General features: G+C 43.4%; 1 protein-coding gene across 1 annotated transcript in view; it reads left to right on the forward strand.

The window, feature by feature from the left end:
* Positions 1-14,224, forward strand: part of MFAP3L (microfibril associated protein 3 like) — a 36,645-nt gene extending 22,421 nt beyond the window's left edge. Inside the window, exon 3 of the mRNA XM_021698789.2 lies at positions 11,286-14,224. Within this exon, the coding sequence (XP_021554464.1) occupies positions 11,286-12,217 (932 nt within the window). The 3' untranslated portion in view covers positions 12,218-14,224. The remainder of the gene's footprint in view (positions 1-11,285) is intronic.
* Positions 14,225-14,427: the final 203 nt, after the last annotated feature.

Consider the following 14,427-nt stretch of genomic DNA (forward strand, 5'->3'; position numbering starts at 1 on the left):
GCAAGGTTGTCAGGCACTGACTAGAGATGGCTCTGTGCTCCTGAAGACCTGGCTGAAGTTTCTAGATTGTCTGTTGCAGCTGAGGCCAAGAGGGAGGGAGGATTCATGAGCAAGAAATAACATGTGGCAATCGGGGAATGTTTGGTTTTTAATGAGTGTATTTCTGGCCAAAAAGTGTGAATCACCTACCTAAGCACCAAGCTTGCTTCAGGAAAGCCTCCAGCCAAAAAGAGAGGATTGGCTGGGTCATTGGGAATCAGTACATTTCTTGTTTTAGATGGGAGAGGTACTTGTCTAAAAACCCAAGCCTGCTCTAATTGACCTGAAGGAGTTACCCGGCTTTCTGAAGCATTTACTGTGTGAAGTAGGGGAGTAAAAAGACCGTTGTTCCTGAAGTAGCGGCTTATTAGTTTCTATCACCTTTCATTCATATTGTACTTCCCATCCCACAGCCCTTTGACCAATGAGTAATCCCCAGAGCGTTTCTGCTCCAAGAAAACCTACATTTTTAATCTCTTTCCCTCATTTCATCTTCTGTACTCTGAAAAAGAGTAGAGGCTAATGCCTTATGTCTCCTCAGGAGCTGAGTGAATGGAGTTTTCTTGCAATTACATACTTCCGGTTCCCAGCTGTGTTCCTCACGGTTGAGGCGCTAGCAGTCCAGCTCCCTGGGATGTGGGGTTTCCTTGTAGTGCTCTCATTACACTGCTTTTGGTTAGCCATTCAAGGATGTACAGTATGACAAAGCTTCTTCCCTTAATGAAAATACTGTATGTTACATATCACATGTGTGTCTGTCGGTTTAACCTAGGAGAGCGGAACTCTTTCCCCACCAAGTAAAATTATGAGGCCATAGAATTTTTAAATTGGATGGGACTTAGAGACAGTGTAATCCAAATCCCTCTTTTACGCATGTTTTCCCAAGGTCCTACTGTTATTAAGTGTCTATGACTAGAACCTTCACTACTGACGCTGAGAAGATGAGACACCACCACCCCTTAGCCCACAACTGGCTTCCATTCCTCCCATTCCTTCCTCCCAGACTCCCAGGCAAAAGGAAGTGATATCACACTTGTGCAGGGGGGCAGTAACCGTGGTAACATATACACTCTCAAGTCCCTGTACCTCATCAGATCTCTCCGCAGGCTGGGCCACTGCGAGGAAATAACAAGGTAACTGAAGTGAGGGGAGCGAGGACTCCAGACCTGAATCTACCTTTCACGTGGACACTGAAGCCCAGGTTATGTCTGGTGCCCAGGAGCTGGGGCTGGGGCACTGAACCCCTGAGTCCTAGAGAGGAAGAAAACCATGGGAACCTGACAGTGCTGGGGCCTGAATTTCAGGCACAACATTCTGAGTGCATTCCTGAGGTGGTACCTTTCTCCTTCAGAGAGATCACGTGTTGCCTCCATTGAAAAGGTCCTTATCGCTATTAACTCAGTCCGGCAAGCATATGCTGCATCTTGCCTTCTCTGTCTGTGTCCTGGGAGGGTGGACTAGAGCAAAGCCCCACACGGCTCAATTTCCCTTTGTTCTGCTGGTGCTCAGGTGACCCTGTAGTAGCAGCCTGTCCCGGGACCCGGAAGCAGGGGGAGCCACTGAAAACCTTTGCTGCAGACACCTGCTCCATCAGAAGCCAGTGCTCCATCAGCCAGTTAGCTGTTTTTAAACCTCATAAGGAAGATGCACTGCCGATTTTTAAAAAGAACTCACGATACTAGTACTTGATGTTCCAGCTCAGCTTTTGTGTTACGATGCATAATAATAGTAACCTCCGAACATAAGTAGCACAGGGTAATACACAAAACACTGCACCGAACAACTAAGCAAGACGTAAGAAATAGCAGAAATGAGACTCCTCACCATGGAATACTAGAATTTTAGTGCTCAAATGGCCTATTAGAGGACCCATAAGTCTTTAACTCTTCCTTTCTGATGGGGAAAATGCCCATATTATAACCATGGACAAAAATTTCAGTTTTCAGGCTGATAGTCTAGGAGTTTAAATGGAGCAGTGTTTCATTTATAACTCAACAAAAACGTAATTGAATATAGTATGAAAAATGATGCTAATATCCCAGAACATTACCTAGATACAATAGACTACTGTGAAAACCAAACTAACAAAATTAATGCAATTTTCATTAACAATCCCCACCACTGATTAAGCCCCCCATACCAAGTTTCAGATATTATTTCTAATCCTTACAGTAAGCATGACGGGTAGATGTTACTAATCCTCATGCCTACAGACGAGGAACCAGGTGAATAGAGAGGATATTGCACAACCAGAGTGTGGCCAAGCAAGTGTGTATTTTCCCTTTCTGCCCGACCAGCATCTGCTCACCCTCTAGGCCTTGGTAGGCAAAAACCGCTGAAGAGCATCTAACCCAGACGGAGTGAAGGAGAGAAGCCCTCCAGGATAGAAAGTGCATGGTGATCACCCATATCACAGTCACAGTGTTAGGAAGTGTGCACATGGCATGCGTGAGCATGCACGCTCACACACACGCACACACAGGTCATCAGAATCCAGGAGCACACCACCATTAGTGTGGAAAGGAACAGTTTCGTTTCTTGGTTATGCTGAAGAAGTGAGCTCGCTGCCAGTCCTAGAAAGAATGGGGCTGTCTCCTGTCACTGGCCGGAGTGGCAGCTGCTTTGCCTTGCTTCCCTGGTGCTTGTTACTTGGAGTCCGCAGGATCAGGAGAGGCTAATGTGGAATCTATTTCTGGAGGAGGACTTTCTTTTATTTATTTTTTTCTTGGTAGTTCACCGAAGGACATGTTGGGGGTGGTCTACCAACCACATTACAGAAATAACTCAGAATTCGAGTACCATGCATAACCACAAATGGCCACACACTGCACTGTTTTCCATTTTCCTTCTGCTAGAGGTGAGTAGAAATAGATAGTTGTCAGCAGGTATTATGAAAGAAGTCCCAGTTATTTCAGGTACGAATTACCCAGTGTATTTGTGCCATGCCTTCTTGCTCCAACTTTAAGCCATGGAAATGCACATTATTAGCACCTTTATCAGATGACAAATAACAAGCATTTCAAGAAAGTCAGCTGGCACTGGCCTTGGTAAACACGTCTGGCTTGTTAGCGATTACGTTTGAAAGTCTTCCTTCAAGTTAGGTTTGAGACTTTCCCGTGGGCTTGTTCTCCATACCCTTGCCGCATTCTTTCACCAAAAATAATTAAGAACGATAGAACGAGCTTTGAAAATAAACCTGCACAGAGTAAACTGAGCTGAACTGCACAGAGTTCACAGTTGTCACAACTGGAATTCATGGTTATAAATTTTGCATTTACTTCACGTCACTCCATTGTTTTTATCTTCACTTTTCAAATTTTTTGAGTAGACTGTGAAATGCTTATTAACTACTTCTGCAAGGGACTAGACGCTGTGCCAGCCCAGTTTGCAGACCAAAGCGTCTGACCTCCCTACTTACTACATGTAGATAAAAGGAGATCCATCCCCACCTTCAAGGTAAATTATCCTTTGCCTCTAAGATTGGCACGAAGTAGTGCATTAACTTCTGGAAATGTGATTGCTGAATTCTTCTTTTGGTAGATTAAATATCTGAGATGAAAAATCAGCTTATCAAAGGCCTAAAACAAGATTGATGCAATTACGAACATATGGTGGGAAATTCAGAAGCATCACAAAGAGGCTTTCTTTGAGCAAGTGCCTCAACTTCCCTGAGCCACAGTTTTTTGTATCTGTAAAATAGAGACCATCCTTTTTTACTAGCAGGTGGGGCCGAGAGGCTTGAACAAACTATTGTGTATGAAATGTTTTGGATAGTTACCTGGAGCACACCAAGCTGTCCATAAAGGGCACCTGCTGTCACTGTTATTGGTAATACTGCCCTGTGTTGTCACAGGCATAGAATCCAAGTGCTTACATCTCTGTTTCATAACCCAGTGTGTTTTTGAAAAAACAGGAAATAATTTTCTGGGTGATTTCTTATTCTCTAGCTCAGTTTCTCAGCCTTAAAAATGTAATTGATATAAAAAAATTGTATGTCCCTTAAAAGTTATTGGAAATTTCAAAACAATGTCATGACTGCTATGATAGCGAGTTTGGAACCCTCTTCCTCCATCAGAGGCTTCCCCTTGCCCCAACATCACTCTTGGGTACAGATGGGCCCATTGATAGCCAATAACGCTTCTATCTCTGAGAAGGCAGCAGATGTGCAGATTACTAAGCATATGATGCACAAGATAAACTTTACATTTGCCTAACCCAGTGGTTCTCAGCGGGGGCCTGTTTTCCACCCAGAGGCCATTTGGCAAAGTCTGGAGATATTTTTCAGTTGTCATAACTTGGGGGAGGAGGGAAAGGAAGGGGGAGATGATGCTACTGGCATCTGGTGGGCAGAAGGAAGGAATGCTGCTAAGCGTCCTATAATGCACAGGATAGGCCCCTACAAAGAATTATTGGGCACAAAATGTCAGTGGTGTCAAAGTTGAGAAACCCTGATCTAACCCAAAGAAGCACTCCTCAGCTAACTAAAGGATCATTCCAAAGTAGATCTTCAGGTCAGTTGTTTGAACCCATTATGTATTTTCCCTCAAAAGTGGTTTAATTTATTTTGGTTCACTGAGCCATATCAAGGGCCAACCTGACAACCACCATTGATAGTTTTTCTTTAATGAGCTGTGCTTTGTTTGGGAGATGAGTTCAGAGCGCTCTAGTCTTAGCTGTGAAAAGACCCTTCCAGATCCATCTCAGATAAGGATGACAGCTGAGATTCCCCAAATGGAAGTTATTTATATGAGCCCAGTGTTGGGTGCTCTTGTCTCGGAAAACCACCTGCAGCTCTTCTCAGAAAAGACTGTTGCTAGCCTCTGTGGAATTACACGCTTGGCACTTTTTAAAAAAAATGAAGATCACCAGATCAAATTAAGCTAGAGGGTCAGATGTTTCCTTTGCCGGGAAATGAAAAGACAGTAGGTCCTCTTCAGATATTATTTATACCTTTAAGCAGAGCGTACTGCAGGCTCTGAACAGAATAGCCTTCCACCCCCACCTTCCTGCGCTCAAAGCCGAGCTAAGCCCGTATTATCCCGGGCCACCTTTGTTCCACATGATGTAGGAAATAGCTTGTTCGAACTGCCCTGGTAAACTCTGAAGAGGTCTCTTGGGAGGACTGGGGCAGGAAGGGGGGGGCACACAAGAGCCCTCGAAGCCTGCGGTGTTTATAACCAGTCTTTGCCGTGGCTTCAAGGAGCTGTCACCTACTGCAGAAGCCCTGCAACAGGTGCAGCCATGCAGTGCTAAATTTGTTTTCAGTTATGTTTTGTAAAAAGGCGTGGATCCTTTCTCTTCATCAGTCTATATTTCACATATTGGACAAGAAGTGCCATGTGTTATAGGCACCTACCCACATGTGCATTTTGGTCTTATTTATAAAGAGTGTCGATTCAATGTGTTACTCATTCCAGTGAACCTAGTACTCCATTTATGTTCGCATAAACATTTCTTGGAACTCTTATCACATAAAAATGTTTAAAGTTGGTCTCAAGAAAGTAACCTACTTATTTTGGCCAGTTGAACCCTCCTCTTTAAAAAGCATGGGCATGTAAGGCTCGAGAGCCTCAGTATCTAAATGGGATTGTGAAGAGAGCTTTAGTCTTTTCATACCACTGACTGGGGAGGCAGACAAACCGTACATCAGCTTGTTTCCACATTCACAGAAAGATACCACCAAAGAAAAAGAAATCCTTATCGTCGAATAAGTAATTTGGGGGAAATTCTAAGAGCTTAGTATTTGGGCGTAATTGTTAATGTCTAATGCTCCATGATCCTCAGGAAGAACTGGAGAAATTTAGGACTGTAGTGGACATGGTGTTTGAAGGAAGCTGTATTTAAACAGTATCTTTGTAGGTTGTGCTCTCACTTTCTTTGTGGTTCTTTAGTTCCAGAAGGTATACGGATGCTGCTTATTTCTCTACAGCAATAATGTGGTCAGAAGTTGCATGAGCCATAGCTCTGATCTGGTGCCATTCAGTGGCTAGACACTGAGCCACAGTAACTCCTATAGGTTTGACCGTAGCCATATGACGCCACTGATCTGCTTCTCTCATTACCGGACGGTCTACCCGACACTGTCGTAGTGACATGACATTGTACTTTCTAGAGCGACTTCCCCCGGCATGTTTGTGTGCCCCACAGTGAGCACAGTGGTACCAGGTCAGCCACCTTCCTGGGTTGGGACCGAAGTTACGGCTTCTCCCAGGGAAGGAAAGCTTCCCTGGCAGGGGAGGAAAGCTCTGGAACTATGTTCCTTGGAGAAAAACTATCTTGAAAAGGAGATTTTTGTTGTTGTTGTTACCTTGATTTTCTTACGTTCATTAATATTTTTCCAGTCAATTTAGGCTTGTCTGATTTGAAGAGTTTCAAGAAATCTAAAAGTGGGTCATAGATTACATTCATTCTGAATTTTTGTCAGATGTCTCCATATCAACCTCCCAAAGGTTTTACCAGCCCAACTCCCACCTGCAGTGTGTGTGAGCATCCCTTTCCCCATTCTCTCAGCATCCTGTCTAATCTGTGCCTCCCCGCTTTTCCTGGCACTCTGAAAGTTTAAAAAGTTACCTTTTTAAAAATTACTTTAATCTCTTTGAATTCCATTGTAATGTAATCATTAGTGATTTTTATAGTTAGACACTATTTGTATTTCTTTTTTCTGTGACCTATCTGTTCATACCTTTTCCCCATTTTTTTCTTTTGGGTTATTTGTTTTGATTTAGAGGAGTTCTTTATGTTTTATACTTATTCAGCATTGTCAAATATTCAAACAAAGTTTTCTTCCACTCTGTCATTTGCTTTTAATTTTACTTAGTATGATATATTTTGTAGTGTAACAACTTTAATTTCAGAGAAATCTGATCCATCAATGTTTTCCTTTACAGTTTCTGGGATTCTTGAAATGCTTAAAAAGGCCTTCCTATCCCCAGTTTGTGAAAATGTTTTTATATCCTCTATTAATTTTATACTTTTATAGATCTTCCAGATACTTGGAATTTATGTTTATGTATCACATAAAATAGGGGTGTAACTTTATTTTCTTTTAAGTGAATCGTCAATTATCCCAATATTCTTTCCCTCTGATTTGATATATCTTCCTTTTTTTTAAATTCCCATGCTTCCTGGCATCTGCTTCTGGACTTAATGATTTTCTGCACTGGTTTAATTGGGGGTCTGAGAAGGCCTTCTCAGGGAGCGCAATGAGACATGAGGTGGTATCTAAACTGGGCTAAGAATGTGTGAGGTAAGGGCTTGGAGTGGAGGGAGGAGAGCTTTCCAGTCAGAGAGGAAGCATATAGGAAGGTCCTGTGGCAGCTCTAAGAAATGAAGTAAGGCTGGCTTGTCAGGGGGAAGTCCTGCAGGGTGAGGGGTTCCTGTTCTCCCACAGGATAAATACGAAGCTCTTTAACATTCTGACCCTGCATTCCTCTCAGCCCTGTCTCCACCCTAGCCCTTCTCTTGGTGTTAGACACTGTTTGTCGGTTTGTCGGCTGGAGCAGCACTGTCTGGCTTCCCCCTTTTACTCGTAGGCTCCCAGCATCCCCCTCCTGCCTGCACCCTCCAGCCTGCCCTCACCCCGGCCTGGTGCCCCATGCCTCACTAAGAAGCTGGTGCTCCATCCCACTGCCCTGGGCCAGCGCCTTTGCCAAGTGACCCACAGTTGTTTGTAGCAGTCTGTGCCCTCGTTGGGCTGGATGGTTTTCTCAGTCGGGGATCTTGTCTTACTCATCTCTGTATTTGCATAGTCTAGCGTGGAACCTGGTGCAAACGCAATTTACTCAATAATATTTGTTGACTAAATGCGTGAACAAGATTAAAAAAAGATCACTGCCCTTCTAAAAATGTCAGCTTTTTTTGTGTGTGTGTGCTGCATAATATACACACTGCAGTACAGCTGAGAAATAACATCTGTCAGCTTTTCTCTCTGCAAAGGAGAGATTGTCACCACACTACTTCTGTTCGCACGTGGCAGATTTTCACGTGTGGTTCTTGTGCCTGGAGTTTCTTGGGGAGACTGTGACAGATTCCTGGGCAAACTCTGGTCTCCAGCAGAGCAGACTCCAGCAGCCCTTCTCCTACCGCATGTGGCAGTGTTTTAGCGTGAAGCCTTCAGGTGAGGGTCCCCTTACAGGACCACAGCCAGACCAGAGGAGGTGGGGGACGGGCTTTCCAAGGAAGGAGCCACCATCTGAGCAAGGCACAGGACTTGAATAAGTGAACCACTGGCAAGGGCGTTAGAGAGACATTTTGCACATCATCTTTGGTAATATATTCAGAAAGTCATGGTTAAACATCCGGCTCTTTCTTTCCTCCAAAGTCATTGCATGTAGAACCAACTTGGCATCAACTACTGACATTTTAGGTTTTTATTTGTGCTGAAGTGATGCAACTTAATGAAAATTCAACACATAAGTTTGACATTCCCACTCAATTACCATCTTAAATACACGAGAACAGCACTGTATCCCCACTCCATGTATAGCCCTGATGGTTTCCTGTGACAGTCATTGTGGGTTATTTTTGTTTCTTTAACTAAAGTTAAAGCCAAAGTCAGGACCCTTCCAGAATGAGTCTCAGGACAAGGTATTTATAGACTGAGGTGAATGGCAGTGTGCAGCAGAGAAAATGTTCTCAGGATGATCCCAACTGCTGGGTTCCATATGGAGATTCTTCGTGAGCCTGGGCCCGAAGATGTGGGAGGACCCTCAAAGTGCCATTTGTGCCATCTTCCTAGTTTTCAGGGCTGCAAATGGTAGTAAAACATGCAGAAAGCTTTATTTTCCACTAATCAAAGGTCAAGCTGAGACTGAGAGGAAATCTGTAGTCTTAGTATCAGCCTTTAAAAAAAAAATGATACAGATGTACATCACTTTTGAGGTTGGTATCTTAGCTCTTCTGATACTGTAATCTTTAGAAGTGAGTGTGTGTGTGTGTGTGTGTGTGTGTGTGTGTGTGTTGGCTACCAAAGACCTGCTTGCGACCCATAGCAATTAGAATACAGCTATCACTGTAATTCTTAATAGGTATGAGGAGAAAGCTGTTTATAGTACCATTGGATGCCTGCCTTCTTAGTTTAGTGTTCTTGTCTGCTTTTCTTCTCCTACACCCAGGTTCTGACTACCTTGGAGGTAATTCCTCCATAAAAGGAGTGGCCATGGGTGGTTAGGAGGTGACAATTTGACCCTAAGCATTCGCTATACAAATAACCTCACCTCACCCTCTTCCATCCTATTCTCTGTTATATTTTCCAACAAAAGAAGGAAGGTAAATTTGAGAAACTACTACGAGTATAGTCTGTAATTCTTTGGAACCAAATACCTTGCATATCCATAATAAGCTTTCAATCAACTAGAGCTTTTTTCCTATGTCTGCTGTCGTCCACTTTCATGAAACATGTAAATTTTAAGAAAGTCAATGGATAATTTCCCTTGCATATTTGGATAGATCTGCAGCTGAAGTATCAAAATCCATGTTGAGGGAACGAAGGGGGTGGAAGGCTTGCCCCAGCCCACTCTGAATGAGACACCGTTTCACAGACTGGGTGCTTAGGTTTGTCTGTTAAGACACAGTCACAAGAAACTGAAAATTCACTAGATTTTCCAAACCAGTGTTTTCTACTCTTGGGGAAAATACACTGGCTGAATTTGTTAGAAAAGGGTTACTCAGGGACACCAGGAACCACTCTCCACAGATGTTCTTTCAGAAAGCAAAGTGATAGGACAGCATCGACGAGAGGTGTCCTGCCAGATCCAGCATGGCTAGCATGGAGGAGAAACTGTAGGCCCCCAGAAGGCACCTCGCTGCTCTGTCTAGCTTTCTTAAGAATGTTCCTTGGAGCAGAAGATGCTGGAAAAAAGAAGGCCCTCTGTTGCCTCCTTCCATAGTCCCTTGAGACTGTAGTCACTTAGGTGCTCACAAATTTAAAAAAACATGGGGAGGGGAACGTGTTGCTTGTTGCTTTTGGGAAATATCAGACTTTTAAATAGAACGAAAAGTCACTGTCAGAGGGGGAAGAAACAAGAAAAAAATACAAGTCAATAATAGATGCTGAAAAGGGAAACTACATATTAAATTACCCCATCTCTCAGGAGAGGTTCCTCCAGTTGGCTTAGGGAGTTGGAATGCTTTTATGGGGAAATATCTGCCTGCCTGCTCCTCAGAACTTCCAAGGGGCCTGATCTGGACCCTCCTTTCTCTGTAGGACAATATAGGGAGGTGGTAGGGTTTCAGAAAGGCTCAGACCCAATACCTGGAAGCCAAACGTCATATCATGTTTCCCAGGGGTCTTCTGACGTGTGGGTACGCAGGCAGACTAAGAATCAATTCCAACTAAAGAGCTTCTCCTGATTCAGAACCTCATTGCCAGAGCAACACTAGATGCTTTCCATCTAGGAGAAGGAAATTGCACTTACCAACAGGCATTGTCGATCATGTGAGGCTTCTTTTCAACTTGATGGTCTATAATTTATTTGCAAGGCTAAAACAAATTGATAGTAATTCATATCCAGCCTCTGAATGTTCACATTGTTAGCTTGTAACTTTTAAGTACTATAAACAATTCCTTGTAAATTTTCAAAATTAATGACAGGTTATGTTTTAATTAACTGAGGTCATACAAGCATAACTCCAACCTCAAATATGAAAAATCCAGGTAAACAATTATAATTTAATTGACTTACTCCAGATTTTACATTGATCCTAAAATACTCTTTATTCTGAGAAGCATTAAACTCCCCAGTGAACATATATCCAACAGAGTCATGCTCACAGGCGGGTTAGAAAACCAGATGCTATGTTTACGGAATTCTTTAATAAGAGCACAGGATTTTCCAGATGGTTTATTTTTCCTATACATTTCCTTGATGGTTTATTTGTACTATGGAATTCCATAGTACGGTTTGGGGGTTAAGGGTGTAATCTTTTGAGCTTGAGTTCATCTACTAGCTCTACTCCTTCCAAACTGGTCACCTTGGGAAGGTGGTCTAATCTAACTGTGCCTAGTTTCTTCATCCTGTGAAATGGAGCTGGTATTAGTACCTACCTCACAGAATTGTTGTGAAGATGAAATGAGTTAGTATGTGTCACTGTCTGGCACACAGTAAATGTCCATTGTCATTATCATTCGTAGTAACAGAAGCAGTAGTTGTAGTAATAAGAGATGTTTTTAGTAACGTGAGAATTTGTAGACACTTTGATGGGACCCATATGTCCTTGGTTGAATTCTCCACTCTTCCTTCCAACAGGAAAATGGCAGATGCATGAAAGCGGCCTCCTGAACATCACCAAGGTGTCTTTTTCAGACCGAGGTAAATACACATGTGTTGCTTCTAACATCCATGGCACTGTGAACAACACGGTGACCCTGAGAGTCATCTTTACCTCTGGAGACATGGGCGTCTACTACATGGTCGTCTGCCTTGTGGCCTTCACCATCGTCATGATCCTCAACATCACCCGCCTGTGCATGATGAGCAGCCACCTGAAGAAGACCGAGAAAGCCATCAACGAGTTCTTTAGGACAGAAGGCGCAGAGAAGCTGCAAAAGGCATTTGAGATTGCCAAGCGGATCCCCATCATCACCTCAGCCAAAACTCTAGAGCTTGCCAAAGTCACCCAGTTCAAAACCATGGAGTTTGCCCGCTATATCGAAGAGCTTGCCAGGAGTGTGCCTCTGCCTCCCCTCATTATGAACTGTAGGACTATCATGGAGGAAATCATGGAAGTGGTTGGGCTGGAGGAGCAGGGGCAGAATTTTGTGCGGCATACTCCAGAAGGCCAGGAGGCCTCAGACAGGGATGAGGTTTACACGATCCCAAACTCCCTGAAGAGAAGTGACTCGCCCACCGCAGACTCGGATGCCTCATCGCTGCACGAGCAGCCCCAGCAAATTGCCATCAAGGTGTCTGTGCACTCGCAGTCCAAAAAAGATCACGGGAATGACCCAGAGGGTGTACAGTTTGAAGTCAAAGATGATGAGGAGACAGAACCGTCCGCTGAACATTCCCCAGAAACTGCAGAGCCTTCTACAGATATAACATCCACAGAGCTAACATCTGAAGAGCCAACGCCTGTTGAGGTATTGGATAGAGTCCTGCCACCAGCTCACCTGGAAACTACAGAGCCAGCGGTGGGGCATGACAGAAACACCTGCATTATTTATGAAAGCCATGTCTAATATCAACTATGAAAAGCTATGCATATCAAGAAAATCAGGGGCTGCTCCTCGTAGTGCAGATGTAGTACGCACTTGCCGCTAAGCCTTACCAGGAGACTCTCATCCCTTAGGTAGGAGTGATGCCATTTTCAAAGGGGAAACACCTGAGTGCAGTTTATTATGTGACTGGAATTTCCCCAGTAGAAAAGGATGTGAGAAGCATCAGGGTGCAGAATTGATAATACTGGACAGAAGGCGTCTGTCCACGTGATACGAATTTTAGAGGCTCTTCTCTGCCAAATACCTTAATGGGTGATGCCCTTTTGGCAAAGAGAATATTACTGTAAGATATTCTGAGGTCAAGAGCCCTGTCCAATGCACACTGCATTGCTTTTCCTTAAAAAAAAAAAAAATATATATATATAGGTCTGCTACGATAGCAAATGCACGTACATGGGTTTGTTGCACTTTCTTCTCAGTTTTTATTCCTGTCACTGTTCCTTTAAAATGGAGTAGTTGCTGTTGTTATAGTAATACTAATTGCTCTTTCCGGTTTAGTCCTCTTAGCCACTTTGTCCTTATTTTCCCCTCGAACGTGTACCTCAGAGGCTTTGGTATCAGTCACTAGTACCAGGGCTGATATCTACAAGTCAGTTGTAATGTTCCAGAGTAGTTACTACGCTCATTATTTTTGTCACTTCCCAAGCCTATTTTCATACATTACTTTTTTTTTGTTTCCAATGAAGCTGCTATTGTGAAACTGAGAAAAACCTTTGCCCAGGAATAGCACTTTAAGAGCCAAATAAAAATGTGTTTACCTGTCCAATTCTGAGAGCCTTTTGGTGAGCTCAACTGAAGTATGGAGGGAGATTGTAAAAGGTTGAATATACCCATATTACCCGTGAAAACTGCTCTTTTTATGGTTAAGTAACATCATCCTACAAACAAAAACTGATTCTTTATCTGGAAAATATAATGCTTCCAAAGACAGAGGCATTTGATGAATCCCTGCAGGTTGTAGAGTATTGGCTTCCCAGAAGGGCTTGCAGGGACATACGCTGTTGGGTGACTCAAACACTGGATTTGGGGCAGCAAAAGAAAGATCTGGGAAGCCGTGTAACCAGGTCCACTTTTGTAAACCACAGAGCTAACTCGTTGGTCTTGAAGGGGAGAGTGAAAGGTTAGAACAATGACCTACGGAACTGTGCCATCAAATTTCATGCCAGATTGTGGAATTATTTTTTAGTCTCACAAGAAAGCAGTTATACGCGAGACTGAATGATGTTATGGAAAGAAGAAAAAGTCAGTCTATGCAAAGACCAATACTTTACCTGACTGTGCCAATAATCAGCTGCCTGGCTTTGGGCAGGTCTGGGTCTCAGTTTCCTTATCTGTTAGAGGGGGCAGACTAGATGGGCTCTGAGTACCATCTAAATGGTCTCACTCTCACAGAACCAAACCAATATCATCATGCTTGCTCTCTTTCCAGTTACTTAACAGATTTTCACTTTTCTCTCTGGGTTCAGCTCACATTGTTTATGCTGCATGACTTACTCAAAGAGGATCAATTTCAAATAATCATAGCATTTTAAGCAAGTTGTGGATCTTCTCTCCCAAAACATCATTAGGACCACTTCTGTAGTTGAAATTTAATCGTGGTGAGAATGAGTGGTATTTCATTTTCACTTAGAACCTTAAAGTTGTCGTAAGGGTCGTGGCCACATCAAGTGGATGGGATCATGACAATGGAGGTTACACGGGCCACGTTGGTGGAAAGAGAGCAGACGCAGATGTGTAGTCCTCACTCTGTCACTATCTGGATAAGTGACCTTGGACAACTCCTTTTCCCTCTCCAGGGTTTCATCTTTTTCACCTGCAGAATATGGGGGTTGTGCCTGATGAGTCACAGGATCCCTTCTAGCTCAACATTTATTGCTTTCTAGAAAGTTTGTAATCTCCCAAGATGGCATGGTCCCCACTGCAAGAGACAAACAACATTGGGAGCAAAAATGGATACAGGAGATCGGTTGCTTTTGAGGTTCCGATTTTACAATGAATGTGTCTAGCTCTGCAGCCTGAGGGCAGTGGGTTTGGCTTTAGGGGTGGCCTGCTGGGCTTCTTCATTCATAGATAATTCGTGTGGAAGGCAATCTGACAAGACCTGGAGTTTGGTCAGACATCACTTAGCCAGGAAGGAACTGCTGGCATCTAGTTAGAAGTGTCTTGGGTCG

This window comes from Neomonachus schauinslandi, chromosome 2, assembly GCF_002201575.2.
Source record: "Neomonachus schauinslandi chromosome 2, ASM220157v2, whole genome shotgun sequence".
In the NCBI taxonomy this organism is placed as follows: Eukaryota; Metazoa; Chordata; class Mammalia; order Carnivora; family Phocidae; genus Neomonachus; species Neomonachus schauinslandi.